The sequence below is a fragment of the Capricornis sumatraensis genome, chromosome 18 (assembly GCF_032405125.1).
Source record: "Capricornis sumatraensis isolate serow.1 chromosome 18, serow.2, whole genome shotgun sequence".
In the NCBI taxonomy this organism is placed as follows: Eukaryota; Metazoa; Chordata; class Mammalia; order Artiodactyla; family Bovidae; genus Capricornis; species Capricornis sumatraensis.
In genome coordinates, this window is record NC_091086.1 from 13,709,564 (window position 1) to 13,724,565 (window position 15,002).

At 40.1% G+C, this 15,002-nt stretch overlaps 1 protein-coding gene across 1 annotated transcript in view; it reads right to left on the reverse strand.

Moving 5' to 3' along the window:
- Nucleotides 1-15,002, reverse strand: part of HEXB (hexosaminidase subunit beta) — a 32,088-nt gene that overhangs the window by 7,756 nt on the left and 9,330 nt on the right. The window contains exons 3-7 of the mRNA XM_068990385.1: nt 11,745-11,810; nt 6,170-6,216; nt 5,798-5,908; nt 2,194-2,295; nt 237-366 (exon numbers count right to left, since the gene is read on the reverse strand). Of these exons, the coding sequence (XP_068846486.1) occupies nt 237-366; nt 2,194-2,295; nt 5,798-5,908; nt 6,170-6,216; nt 11,745-11,810 (456 nt within the window). The remainder of the gene's footprint in view (nt 1-236; nt 367-2,193; nt 2,296-5,797; nt 5,909-6,169; nt 6,217-11,744; nt 11,811-15,002) is intronic.

A 15,002-nucleotide genomic window follows, 5' to 3' on the forward strand; every position in this document is an offset into this window, starting at 1 on the left:
CATTCTACTTGTTGTAATCATTTCTTGTTTTCTTTTCGTCCTTGTGTTTATACTTTAGGCAATGCCTAGATACAGTGACCTGCTCACAGCAGACATATAGTAGTTATTGAATTACAACCATCAATAGTGCTACCTTTGTGCAAATCACAAGTAAGAACAAAATAAGCAAACACCAAGTCATGAGATGCAGGCGCACACGTGTTCACTTTTAGCAACTCGAAAATCACACTCCTTACCTTTTCCCCAAGATGCCGTATGTCCAGGGCTGTCAAATTCTGGCAGGACGCGAATCCCTCGGAATCGGGCATATTCAATCACTGTACGGACATCGTTTGGTGTATAAACATGAGACAAAGAATAGCTTCCCTGCAAAAGTCAGATTTATTAAAATTAAAATGTATGAGCTGCTCATGGTTCTGTTTGTACTTTGGCATCTGCCAACAGACTTTTCAGGTTATCATGAAGTATTAACGTCTTATGTGATGTTGGATGACTCATTTAAATTATCTGTTTACTGTATCTTATCAGTAAGCTCTCACCACACTTTGGGTTAATTCCAGATTTACTGACAGAACTATCTATTGACAGAACCAGCACCTTGTTTTAGCAATGTCTACCATCACGCTATTTCAACCTCATATGACTGTATGACAGAACAGAAATAAAAGGTTCTACTCCAAAGTGAAAATTCTGAATATAATGCCCTTGTCAGTTTTAGAATCAAAATTCACACATTATTACAAAACATAGCTGTTGGCGTTCAAGATCACTTTAATTACTGCCAGCAGTAAAAATTCCCCTTGAGATGCCGATTTTTTTCTTTTTAATTAAAGATTACCTTTGGTCCTGTTTTATGTTCTTGAAAAATTAGAAGTCAGTATCAGTGATAAATAAAGGTCCATTAAAAGTGTTACTATGGCACATCTCTCAAGGTATAAATATATAAATAAATGCCCAGCTCCTTAAAAAGTAGTCTTGTCTTCCCCAATCCCAACATCCAATCTGAATCAAGACCTAATCTAAGTTTATAGTAAATACAGGGGACAAAAGAACATATTGACACTGGAAAGGCAATCAACAAAACACAGATTGTGGAAAACTATACGACAAATTGAGCTTCGTTTCCTCAATGAAAATAATAAAAGAAAAATAAAAAGACATGGTCAGGGATGGGCACCCATAGATCTAAAGAGAACAGAAATATTAACTGACCACAATGTATGGAGTTTATTTGCATCCCACTGCAAATAAAACAATTTTTTTTAAAGAAAAAGGCACTTGGGCATACAGGAATAATGATTGGCTATCTGGATTATTGCTAATTTTTTAGCTGTGATAAGGAGTTATTTTTAAACAGGCCTTTTTTACCAATGAGAGATGATGTCTGAGATTACCTTCAAAATAATGGTGGAGGGGATATAGGTGTTGGAGGATTGGCCATTACTTTATTGAAGCTGAGCGATGAGGAAGTGGGAATTCATTAAATCCTACTTCTGTATATGTTTGGAGCTTTCCATATTAAAAGCAAACAACAGGAGTGCTGCCAGGATTTCAATCCAAACCACATCAAAACTTTAAGGAAAGCTTTGGAATTGTGACCAGAGGACTGATTCAGGGTCTTGGCTCTGCCCCTTCATAACTACAGCTCTGAGGCAGGCAGCTTCTCTTGCTGCCAGTGGCTAGCTCTGCAGCACAGGGCTCAGTGAGGCAGCAGGAAGGCTGGCGCCCTGCGCCACTGCTCCACAACTCAGTCAGCTTAACACTGCCAACACCATTATTTTCTGCGAAGGAGCCATTATCTCTTAAGATTCCCTACTTCATACAGTTTTTCAGAGAGAAAAGAAGTTGTCATTTACAGAATTCAGAACAATTCTGTTTAAAACACTTAAAATACAGTTGGGCTACTTGATAAATATAATCATTTAACTTTCTGTTAATCACAAAAGCTTCAGGTCTCCTACATCCATTAAGCTTTTAAATTTGTATTTCTATAGCCCCATAAATGTTTACATTTATGATAACAATTACAAAAGCAGACCAGTTTTGTGGACCTAAAATGCTCAGCAATAGCGTACTAAAAATTTAAAGCCATGAATATCTAACTTTTACACAAGAAACATTTAAGCTGCAAACTTCTAAGGAAACCATACCAAAATTTTTTATATACCAACAACAATAACATAAATTACTCACTTTATTGCTTAATTCAGGAAAAGTGATGCTCTGATAAGGGAAAGACTGGTCATCCACTATGTGCCAGTGGAGAACATTAAACTTATTAAAAGCCATGGCATCCTGCAAGCAAACAAGTTGAAATTTTATACACCTTAAAACCACAATGAGATTATCAACTCATACCTGTCACAATGGCTATTATCAAAAAGAACACAAGAAATGTCGGTGGGAATGTGAAGTAAAGGGAGCCCTCATAAACTCTTGGTGGGAAGGTACATTGGTACAGACAACAGTTTGGACGTTTCTCAAAAGACTAAAAAGAAAACTTACCATATGACCCAGCAATTCCACCTCTTGGTAAATATACCCAAAAAAACAAAAAAAATAATCCGAAAAGATACATGCACCCCAGTGTTCATAGCCTCATTATTTACAATTGCCAAGATACAGAAGCAACCTACGTGTTCATTAACAGATGAATGGATCAAGATGTAGCGTATGCAGTGGATAGACACAATGCAGTGGATAGACATTTCTCTGTATATAATGGGATTCTACTCTGCAATAAAAAAGAATGAAATTTTTATCTACGAGATGGATGGACTTGGAGGACATTATACCAAGTAAAGTAAGTCATACAGAGAAAGATAAAAACTGTGATAGCACTTACATGTGGACTCTTAAAACATACAACAAACTAGTGACTATAATAATAAAAAAAAAAAGCAGAAAGAACAAACCCAGTGGGGAGAGGAAAGTGAAAAATAATTACATATCACAGATATACATTCCAATTTATTAATACTTATCTATATCCAGGATTGTTCCCAATGTGTCTGTTTCCTTTTAAAATTTCCTTTTCAACAAGGGAAGGATGTGAAGAAGTATAAATTACTTTTCACTTTTCAAAAAGTCTATACACAATGCATATCATAAATTAAAACTTTAACTTTCCCCTTTTGGAAGAGAGCTAGCTCATGAATTCCCAGTAGCTCTTGGCTACCACTACTGTGGTGTTCAGGAATAGAGCAGAGGAAAAATGGGATTTACAATTCCCACAATTCTGAGATTTTAGTGCCAACTCTTTCTTACAAATGAAAGAAATTCAGTTCACACACAGCACAAATCCAATTAACATTCTCAGAAATTTGGGGGACACTGACACTGATTTTATGTATACTCTGGAGGAATAAACAATATAATATGTATGTAAAATATAAAAGATGATATGAAGAAAATGGAAATTAAGTGGAGAGACTTTCCCTATCAGAGAATCAGAACATATAGCCTCCCTCCTCAAGATGTGGCAAGAAGGTGGAGCAGGAAGACCCTCTTACCTCCTGCCATAAACACAGCAAAATTACAACTATTAAGAGCAATTGCTGATGAGACAGACCTGAAAACTAGCAGAAAAGATGTCTTCAGAACTCAAGAAATAAAGATGGAAACACAAGGAGACAAGTAGGTGGGTCAAGACCCACAGTCCTGGGTAGATGACCCACAAATGGGAGGCCATCACAGTTGCAGAGGTTCTCCCCAAAGGGGTGAGGAATCTGAGCCCATATCAGGCTCTGCAGACCAGGGGTTCCAACACTGGGACAGTTAGCCCCCAAAACATCTAGCATTGAAGGCCAGCAGGACTTGAATACGGGAGAGCTGAAGGGCTACAAGAGACACATTGTGCTTTTCAAATTTCATAGACTCTAGTCCCAAGGCAGAGGCAGTAATTTTTAAGAAGCCTGGGTCAGAACCACTTGCCGATGTTAGCCTCCCAGAGAGGCAGGAGACTACTGGGAATCCCCTTGGGAACAAAAGCACTAGAGGGACCCATCTGGGGAGCTTGCTGACACTGGTGATGTCAAGTGCTATCTTGGAGTCCTCACTCTAGACTGTCAGCACCAGAGACTCAACTGCCCATCAACAGGCCAGCGCCAGGCCCGGAAGCCAGTCCCACAGGCAGCTGCCCCAGGGCCCAGCTCTGCCCACCCATGGAGCAGCAGCCCCCCCAGGAGGCAGGGCCTGTTATATAGGAACCTTATGGTAACTACAAACCAAAAACCTATTAATAGGTACACACACAAAGAAAGGAATCCAGACATAACACTAAAGATAGCCATCACATGGCAAGGGAAGAGAGCAAAAGAAGATAAAAGGAACAAAAGAGAACTACGGAAACAACCCAAAACAGTTAACAAAGTGACCGTACGTATATATCCATCAATGATAACTTTAAATGTAAATAGACTAAGTTCTCCAATCAGAAGAGAGTAGACTCAGCCATAAAAAAATTGAAATCTTGCCATTGTGACAACATGGGTAACTCTAGAGGATTATTATGTTAAACACATCAGAGATACGTCAGAGAAAGACAAATACCAAGGATCTCGCTCATCTGTGAAGCCTAAAAAGCAAAATGAAACAAACACAGACTCAAATACAGAGAATGGTTGCCAGGAGGGTAAGGGGGTGGGTGAAAATAGGTGAAGAGGATTATGAGGACCGAACCTCCAGCTACGCAGTAAATAAGCCCTGGGAATGTAATAATATTGTAGTAACTATATGGGTATAGATGGACACCAGACTTATCCTGGTGGTCATTTCATAAGGTATGCCAGTGTCAAACCATGATTTAGTATACCTGGAAGTAACAGAATACTGTATGTCAACTATATTCAATAGGAAAGAATCATATGTTAATTCATTCTTCAAGTCTAAAATGAGATAAATGGGACATAAAAATTTATGTCAGTCTTTGGTAAATGAGATTATGCGATCACTATTTTATGTATATCTATGTTCAAACTTTTTTTTTTTTACGCTAAGCCTGTATTTCTTTCATTAAAAATTACAATTATGTCTTTTGAAGAAAAAAATCAAGGTTTTAATGGAAATGTAAAAAAAAACTTTTTTATAGCATGCTATGTTCATAAATGATTTGGTGAAGGTACAGGAAAACTTCCTGATCCCCATAAACTGACAGTGATGGGAGAGATGAACCAATAGAAAGTCAGTAAGAGAAGAGTTACGTCAACTTTGCTTCCCAGCTCCCACCACCTGAGGTTCCATATTTCTTTGGAACATTTTCTTAGTTACAAAGCTGCTCTCAGATTCCTTTCTAGACCACTTGAAAAACAATAAGTGGAAGTCACAAAATTAATGGTCAGTAACTGGAGAAGGATATAGCAACCCGCTGCAATATTCCTGCCTGGGAAATCCCATGGACGGAGGAGCCTGGTGGGCTACAGTCCATGGGGTCACAAGAGTCAGACGGAGTAACTCAACAGCAACAGCAGCAACTAGAGGTAATGTATTCCTCGTGAAAAATCTCGACCCATGATTATTTGACAATTGAGATTTACATAGAGGGCCAATAGGCAGCATTAAAACTGAGTGTTTTTCTTAACAATGCTGACTGAATACTGGGTTAGCCTCTCTCCCACCTCAATGAAAACAAGAGGGTGATTCCCTAGGGGGGCCCCCACTTCTCTGCAGAGGAAATATATTAGTATATGGAAAATGAACCCCTTGTTCCAACCAGCACAACAGCATAATGACCAACATAAAGTAACAACATAAAAGAACACTTCTTCAGAACAGACAATGGATTAACATAATTACCTACCAGAGTTTTCAAAATAGTCTTAACGGGCAGAAAGTGCCTAGATGTATCGATTAAAATTCCTCTATGCGGAAACCTGGGAGAATCTACAATGTTGGATTCATTGGCAGTGAACTAAAAGACAAAAGAAAACTTTTATTTATTTTTAGAATTTTCTCCAGTTCAATGATGACTACAGCTGTCTATGCAAGTATGGGATAAGAGATTAATTTAAAACCAAACAAAGTATAAAAATTATATTTACCATCTAAGAGACACACTTGGGTAGAAGAAACATTCAAGAAACAATAAATAGCTAAAAGTTTACATTTTTCCTATAGAATGTTTTATTATGTCTACCCAATAATGTTAGTAACCTACAATAATCATACTTACAGCCCCATGAGAATCTTGATAAATCAACTGGCTAAAGGTCTCTAAACCTGAGGAAAATAAAATTTATTATTTATTGCATTAATTTATAAAGGAGACAATAAAAGATATATTATCCAAACGTAGAACCATAACCAGAAAAGGCAAATAAAATTAAGTATGCTATACTCTGTCACATTCTCTAAAATCAAAGCTCAATTTAAAAAAATCCCCGTTGCTATAAAAAAAAATGCTTTACTTTATTGTACCCATACCCGTGTTTGTGTTTGAATGATAAACACACAAATAGTGATTTAAGAAAATAAAATTACCTTAATAAATTTAATAGCATTATAAGAGTTGTTATAATAAAATATTATAGGCACTTTAGCAGGTACTGAGAAAGTCAATTCCCAGGCAGGTTGATAAGAGGTCCAAAGGGCCCCGAGCAGAGAGGGGCAAGGGGTTCTCACGGAGGAGGAAAGGACAAACTTTTTTTTTTCTGTACATTCCTTATTTTTAGGCACATAAAAAGGTTTTTTTTTTTTTCCTTTAAGCCTGGAACTAATGATTACACACAAAATAACTCCGTTTAAACTCCTTCCTGAAAACTTCCTGACTAATTCTCGTCTGGTAGGATCTTTCTGTTGTTAAGTTCTAATCCAGTTATCCTAAAATGTAAATTGTGGGAGTGGGTCTGGAAAAATTTTTACAACCTTGAGACATTCTTTTGATTTATTGTTAATAACTAATTTAAAAAGTATATAACTCCCTTGCTAACAGTAGGGAGGGGGGCACTCTCCACGCCCCTTCTGATGTCTGTGTCAGAAGCTTTCTCTGTCCCATTTTCATTTTAATAAAACTCCTCTACACGAAAGCTCTTGAGTGATCAAGCCTGGTCCCTGATCCCAAAGTTAAATCTTTGGAGATCAGGAATCCAACACCTTTCACCATAAGCTATCAGTACCTAAACTAAACAGAGGGCTAAGAGGCTCAGAAAAAAACCATGAAACCATAAAGGCCCAACTTAAACAGTGTTTTATTTATACCTGCAGAGACTTTTTTTATTCACGTGCACTGTTCCCTATCAGTTCAGTTCAGTTCAGTCACTCAGTCGTGTCCAACTCTTTGCGACCCCATGAACCACAGCACTCCAGGCCTCCATGTCCATCACCAACTCCCAGAGTCCACCCAAACCCATGTCCATTGAGTCAGTGATGCCATCTAACCATCTCATCTTCTGTCGTCCCTTTCTCCTCCTGCCCTCACTCTTTCCCAGCATAAGGGTCTTTTCCAATGAGTCAACTCTTCACATCAGGTGGCCAAAGTATTGGAGTTTCAGCTTTAGCATCATTCCTTCCAATGAACACCCAGGACTGATCTCCTTTAGGATAGACTGGTTGGATCTCCTTGTAGCCCAAGGGACTCTCAAGAGTCTTCTCCAACACCACAGTTCAAAAGCATCAATTCTTCGGCGCTCAGCTTTCTTTATAGTCCAACTCTCACATCCATACATGACTACTGGAAAAACCATAGCCTTGACTAGACGGGCCTTTGCTGGCAAAGTAATGTCTCTGCTTTTTAATATGCTGTCTATGTTGGTCATAACTTTCCCTCCAAGGAGTAAGCATCATTTAATTTCATGGCTGCAGTCACCATATGCAGTGATTTTGAAGCCCAGAAAAATAAAGTCAGCCTGTATTATAAGCCACTTCCTCTATCTAGCCTTGACTTTACCAAAATTCATGATTCTACCTGACAACTATATTGCCAAGGAAAATTTTAACCTAAGAATACAGGTATACCTCACTTTATCGTAATTCAGTCTCTTGCATTTCACAGATGATGTGTTTTTTACGAATCAAAAGTTTGTGGCAACCCTGTTATTGTTAGATGATGATCACTGTTTTTCACCGATAAAGTATTTGTTAAGTGGAGGAGGAAACGCAACCAACTCCAGTATTCTTGCCGGGGAAATCCCATGGACAGAGGGGCCTGGTAGGCTACAGTCCATGGGGTCACAAAGAGTCGCACACGACTTACTGACTAAACAATGACAACACTTTTTAAATTAAGGTATGGACTTATTTTTAGGACATAATGCTAGTGCACTACTGTTGCACTATACTGTTGAAAAACTACAGAATTGTGTAAGCATAACTTTTATATGCCCTGGGAAACCAAAATATTTGTGTGACTCCCTTTATTGAGAGAGTCAGTTTACTGCAGCACTCTAGAACCAAACCCACCGTGTCTCCAAGGCTTCCCTGTGGTACAAACTCAAATAACAGAGAAGATGTGACAACATACTACAAAAACACGAAAGATCATGAGAGACTGCTATGACCAATTATATGCCAACAAATTTGACAACTTAGAAGAAATGAATAAACTCCCAGAAAGAACACCTACCAAGATTGAATTACGAAGAAACAGAATCAGAGACTCATTACTAGTAAGGAGATGGTAACAATAATAAAACATCTCCAACAAACAAAGGCCAGGACCAGAAGGCTTCACTAGTGAACTCTGCTGCTGCTGCTACTACTGCTAAGTCGCTTCAGTCGTGTCTGACTCTGTGCGACCCCACAGACGGCAGCCCACCAGGCTCCCTCGTCCCTGGGATTCTCCAGGCAAGAACACTGGAGTGGGTTGCCATTTCCTTCTCCAACGCATGAGAGTGAAAAGTCAAAGTGAAGTCGCTCAGTCGTGTCCAACTCTGTGCAACCCCATGGACTGCAGCCCACCAGGCTCCTCCATCCATGGGATTTTCCAGGCAAGAGTACTGGAGTGGGGTGCCATTGCCTTCTCCAAATGAACTCTACTAAACAATAAAAATGAATTAATTTTTAGGAGATGATGCCAAAAGCAAAAGAAATAAAAGCAAAAATAAATGGGACAACACCAAAGTAAAAAGCAGCTGCACAGCAAAGGAAACCATCAAGAAATTGAAAAGACAGTCTACCAAAGGGGAGAAGATACTTGCAAATTATGTATCTATAGGGGTTAATATATAAAGAACTCAAACAACTCAATAGCAAAAAACAAACAGTCCAATTAAAAAATGGGTACAAGATTGTGAACAAGTATTTTTTTCAAGGAAGACACATAAATAGCCAACAGGTAAATGAGAAGGTGCTCAACATCACTAACCATCAGGGAAAGGCAAACCAAAACCACAGGGACCTATCACCTCAGGCTTGTTAGAATGGCCATGATCAAAAAAAGAACAAGTGTTGGCGAGGATACGCAGTGAAAGGATCCCTTATGTACTGTTCATGGGAATATAAATGGGTGAAGCCACTATATAGCTACCACATGATCCAGCAATTCCACCTCTGGGTATTTATCCAAAGAAAACAAAAACACGAAGTCCCTCCACCCCAAATAATGTACCTCTGTGTTCACTGCAGCATTAACTGCAATAGCCAAGATATGGAAACAGCCTATCCGTCAAAGGATGAATGGATAAAGATGCGATGTGCATGTGTATACAATGGAATACTATTCAGCCACAGAAAGAAGGAAATCTTGCTATTTGTGACAACATGGATGGAACTTAAGGCCATTATGCTAAATGAAATAAGACAGAGAAAGACAAACACTACATGATCTCAATTAGATGTGGAATCTGAAAAACCAAAAACTAAGCTCATAAACACGAAAAATAGATTGGTAGTGAGTAGAGGCAGGGGTAGGGGGTGGGCAAAATGGGTGAAAGGGATCAAAAAGTACAATCTTTCGTATATACGTAAGTCCTAGAGACGCGAGGCACAGCATAGTGACTGTAATTAATAAATATTGTGCTACCTATTTGCAAGTTGCTAAAAAGAGGAAATCTCTGAAGTTCTCATCATAAAAAAACAATTCTTTTCTAACTATGTGTGGTGACGGATGCTAACTAAACTTACTGTGGTCATCATTTTGCATTATATACAAATAACAAATCATTAAGTTGTAAAACTGAAACTAATATAATTTTATGTCAATTATACCTCACAAAAACTAGGGAAGAATAAAAAGTTCAAAGTTGCTTTCGCTATGCCTCCCTCTTACCCCAAAATACAGAATAACTTTGGAATTTTCTCTTAAGTGGCAGTACACTCAAATATCATTTATGACACATTTGTTACTTTCATAGTCTGACAGTAAGTGGAAAATAAGGACTTCCTGGACTAGATTCACCAAATGCTCCCAAAAGTTCTTATGTGGATCAGGACAGAGATCAATAAAGCTGATTTCCCTAACAGGCCCCAGACAAGACAGGCAGACCAGACTGGTAAAAGTTTAACATCACATCCCATTATATGTAAATAATCTAGATGATAATATCTGTAGTTACATTTGCAGTAAGTCTCTATAGCTATTTTCATGTCACTATTTGGAATAAGATCACAGTCATACCATTATTACTATGACTGTAAAACACAGCATTAACAGTCGTTACTTTATTCTAAATAACACTCAACCTGAGCAAATCCAAAGTCTTCTCTCCTTTTAATTACTATAACTTTGGCTGCCTAGCTTACATTAAAGAAAATCATTCTTCTCCTTTTTCAAAGCCATACTAATTTGGAAGCCAGTAAAACAAACTCTTATCCTCTTAAAAGAAGAGGTCAAAGCAGCTTTCGAACAGCAAAAGTAAATGTTCCAATGCCTGAACTTTGAAGTTCAGACTGAAAGTCACAGGAAAAGCTTTTAATGTTCTCCTCTGCTCACTGCCTCCAGTCACTCTCGAGTATATTTTTATCTTTTCACAACGTTTCTGCAAACTTTGTTATATTTCTAAATCCATGGGAATTTAAAATGGGGGAAGGGTTCTCTTCTTTTCTAGGTCTTCATAGTGTGTGTGGTTGACTCTGTTCCTGAACTCTTCTTGAGACTCCCAGCATCAAATCATTCCTGGCCAAGAAACAGAATCGTCCAATTCCCCAGTGGATTCAGGTGAAAATGGATAATGAGATCAAGTACAACTCCACTCCTGAAAGGAGACACTGGAGAAGAACCAAGCTGAGTCGACAGGGACTCTCCATGCCATGGCACATGCATCTATGCTGCTCTGAGCTCATGAGCATCTTAGCATATCAAGCAGAAAACACCACCACACATGGAGAGCTGGACATGCTTTATTGGGAACATGATTTTCCTCTTTGTTTTTCTGCTTCTGCACTAATAGACTGGTACAGGAAAAAATATGAGTATACTGTTGTTTAATAAATAAATGCAGAAAGGACATGCTTGCTACTGAAGGTGGCAAGAGGGGACGCATGATAAAACAAAACCTAACTGGAGCAGATCAGGGCCATTTATGACTCTATGAATATTACAGTCCAAGGACATCAAGGAATTGCAGCACTATGAATGCAATAACCTTCAGACATTTGTAGAGGGTCCAGTGATCTTTCATTAAGTGGTATATATAAATGATCTTTCTTTAAGTGGTATATACAGTACTTAATGGAAATTGTTTTGGAAATACCCAACAAATGTATAAAGGGCCCAAGGAAGCAGTTTTGCTATTAATATGCTTGATTTCCCAAAGTGGCAACTGAAACTATTTCCTTACTAGAAAATAACAATGAAACTACAAAGAACTTACCTCGTAATACTCCCCAAACTCTGTTGGCAGTGAGCGTAGCCACTGGTCCTTGCACAAGCAAATTATCTGCATTGGAAAAAGAAACACATGTTCCTCGTGTGGTGACAGATGGTAACATTTTACATTATGTACAAATATCAAATCATTATGTTGTAAACCTGAAGTGAATATAATGTTATGTCAACTATACCTCAAAAAACCAGGAAAGAATAAAACGGTCTCTGCTTCATCATCACCCTCCACGGCCCCCACCACTCAGGGGGTCACATGACAGCTGGTGACACCCAGGGAAAACACATCTATCCACAGCTAGTCCTCAGGTGACAGTCTTCTGACAAGGCAGCCTTTCCATCAGAAGAACAGAGTCACGAGTTAGGCTTATGTGTAAAAATGGACAGAAATACTGAATCACCATGTTGTGTAAGGGGAATGAACACGGTGTCGTAAGGTAATTGTACTTCAAAAAACAAGCAAGCTCACAGAAACAGAGATAAGACTCTTGGTTACCAGAGGCAGGTGGTGACTGGACAAAGGCGGGCAAAAGGTACTAACTTCTGGTTATAAGATAAATAAGTACACGGGACGTAATGTACAACATGATGAACATAGTCAGCACGGCTGTATGCTATACATGAAAGCTGTTCAAAGAGTAACTCATAAGCGTTCTCATCAAGAAAAAAATGTTTTTCTTCCTTTAATTTTGTATCTGGATGAGATGGGCGTTCACTAATTTCCTGTGCTAATCATTTCACGATGTATATAAGTCAGATCATTATACTCTACACCTAGACTTTCATGGTGCTGTGTGTCAGTTACGCCTCAATTAAACTGGAAGAAAAAAAAATGTTTGCTTTGAATCCCTCAATATGCACAGTACATTTGGCAAAACATATCCTTGCTATTTCTGGGCCATTATTTCTCCTGAGCTCCAAACCTGTTTCTCCAGCTGCCTTCTGTATATACTCACTTAGAAGTCCTATGAAAAGTGAAAGTTGCTCAGTCCTGTCCGACTCTTTGCGACCCCATGGAGTTCTCAGTCCATGGAATTCTCCAGGCCAGAATACTGGAGTGGGCAGCCTTTCCTGTCTCCAGGGGATCTTCCCAACCCAGGGATCGAACCCAGGTCTCCCACATTTCTTGGGGATTCTTTACTGCCTAAGTCACATGGGAAGCCCAAGAATACTGGAGTGGGTAGCCTACCCCCTTCTCCAGGGGATCTTCCTGACCCAGGAATCAAGCCAGGGTCTCCTGCACTCCAGGCGAATCCTTTACCAGCTCAGCTACCAGGGAAGCCCCAGAAATCCCATAGGTTCTTCCTTAAACTCCACAAGCCCCAGACTGGACTCTTCCCTCTTCCCACTTGCTGGGCTCTGGACTCATCCTCTCCTGACTCCAGCCAGCCGAGCAGCTCAAGTCAGGAACCAGGGTGTCATCTCCATGATTCCTCATTCTCCCTTAGTGGAGAGTTCTCTCCCGCTACTCCTCTGCAGAGCAGGGTCTTACTTAAGCTAACAATTTAAGTCAAAAGGGCAAACTCCTCAGTGCCCCTAATTTCTTGATAAAGCCTCTGGTATCAGTCTTGCACCCTGTAAGACCAGAGTTTTCTCTACTCTGGCCGTTCTCTCCCTGTGCCCCCTACTTGCCCTGCACCTAATACCCCTAACATTGTCCTGAATCTCCCTTAACACTCACTTGCTGGGACCTTGCCGGTGGTCCAGAATCAGCTTTCTAACACAGGGCATAGGAGTTCAATCTTTGGTTGGCGAACTAAGATCCTGCATGCCGAGGTGCAACTGAGCGCACGCAGTGCAACTAGAGGTTGCCCCAACAGTCATTTCCATGTTTAGAGAGCTTTCTCCTGGAGTCATCCACAGATAGTGTAAAGCACCAGAAAGCACAGAGGTTGAAAGCTAAAGGGATGTGACAGGGAAGACTCTGCCAGAGCAAAGACACTCGAGGGCTGCAGGTCCATGATTTAACATGCTATCTCTGCTTCATCATAACCCTGCACCACCATCACCCAGGGTTTTGCCTAACAGTTGGCTACACATAGGGAAAACAGCTCTATCAACAGCCAACAATCAGGTGACAATCTTCTGACAAGGAAGCCTTTCCATCAGACGAACAGTCGAGAGGTAGCTAAAGGCCAGGCTAAGAACGGTATTGCTGTTATGATCACAGTCGAATCACGATTCCTCCCCTCTATTAAATCCTTAGTTTAAGCTCCCTAAATAGAACTCACCATTTCACTGGTCATGGTTTAAAAGCCAGCTTTTCCCACATTCCAGTTCTGAGATCTCCTGGAATCAGTCAGCACAAAGACTTATCTAAGACCATTAACGTGGCATATACCTGATGCCAATTATTTTCCAACAGCTGAGGACTGGCTGATATTTAAAAGGATTCTGATTCAACCCAATGCAAAAGCCACACATATAAAGCAATAAGGAGGAGACTGTGTTTCCTAAATATATGGACAAATAAGCTATAGAATTTTTATTCCACAGCCAAATTCTTAGTCTTAACACCGATAAGCTCCCTGAGGTGGAACGAAGGCATCTTTCTTCCAATGATCCCTTTCTATACTTTCTGCACCACACTGTTGTTTTGAAGGGTATACATGCAAATAACAGCAATGGATTCCTCTTTTTAGAATAATAAAATGTTACAGGTAAGACTAAAATCCCCTTTGAGATGCCCACTGAACTCCCCCTACTTGCTCAGAGGAAACAGCAGGGCTTTCCTGGGCCCTGTTACATCCACGCGGCAAGAAACAGATGCTGCCTCATGTGCGCCTCCTTGTATTTCTGCTGGTGTGTAAATGGGACCCCCTGTACACACTAGGATATATCCCCCCTTGTCCAACTCAGCAACTGATCTTGGCAAGTTCCCCATGTCGTTCTATCTCCACTTCTTTTTTAAGTATTGTGTTTACTGGCGTGTGCTGCACTGGGTCTTCGCTGCTGCGCGTGGGCTGTCTCTAGCTGCGGCGGGTGGGGACTCCTCTCGAGCGGCAGTGCACGGGGGTCTCGCTGTGGCCGTCTCTTGTGCAGAGGACAGGCTCTCAGGCATGCAGGCTTCAGTCGCGTGGCTCATGGGCACAGTAGTTGTGGCTGTGGGGTGTAGCTGCTCCTCAGCAGATGGGGTCTTCCCAGATCAGGGTCGAAACGCGTGGCCTCTCTCTTGGCCTGCCGATTCTTTAACACTGGACACTAGAGAAGCCCTGTAACTCCACTTGTTCATTCTCAATTGTTGAAG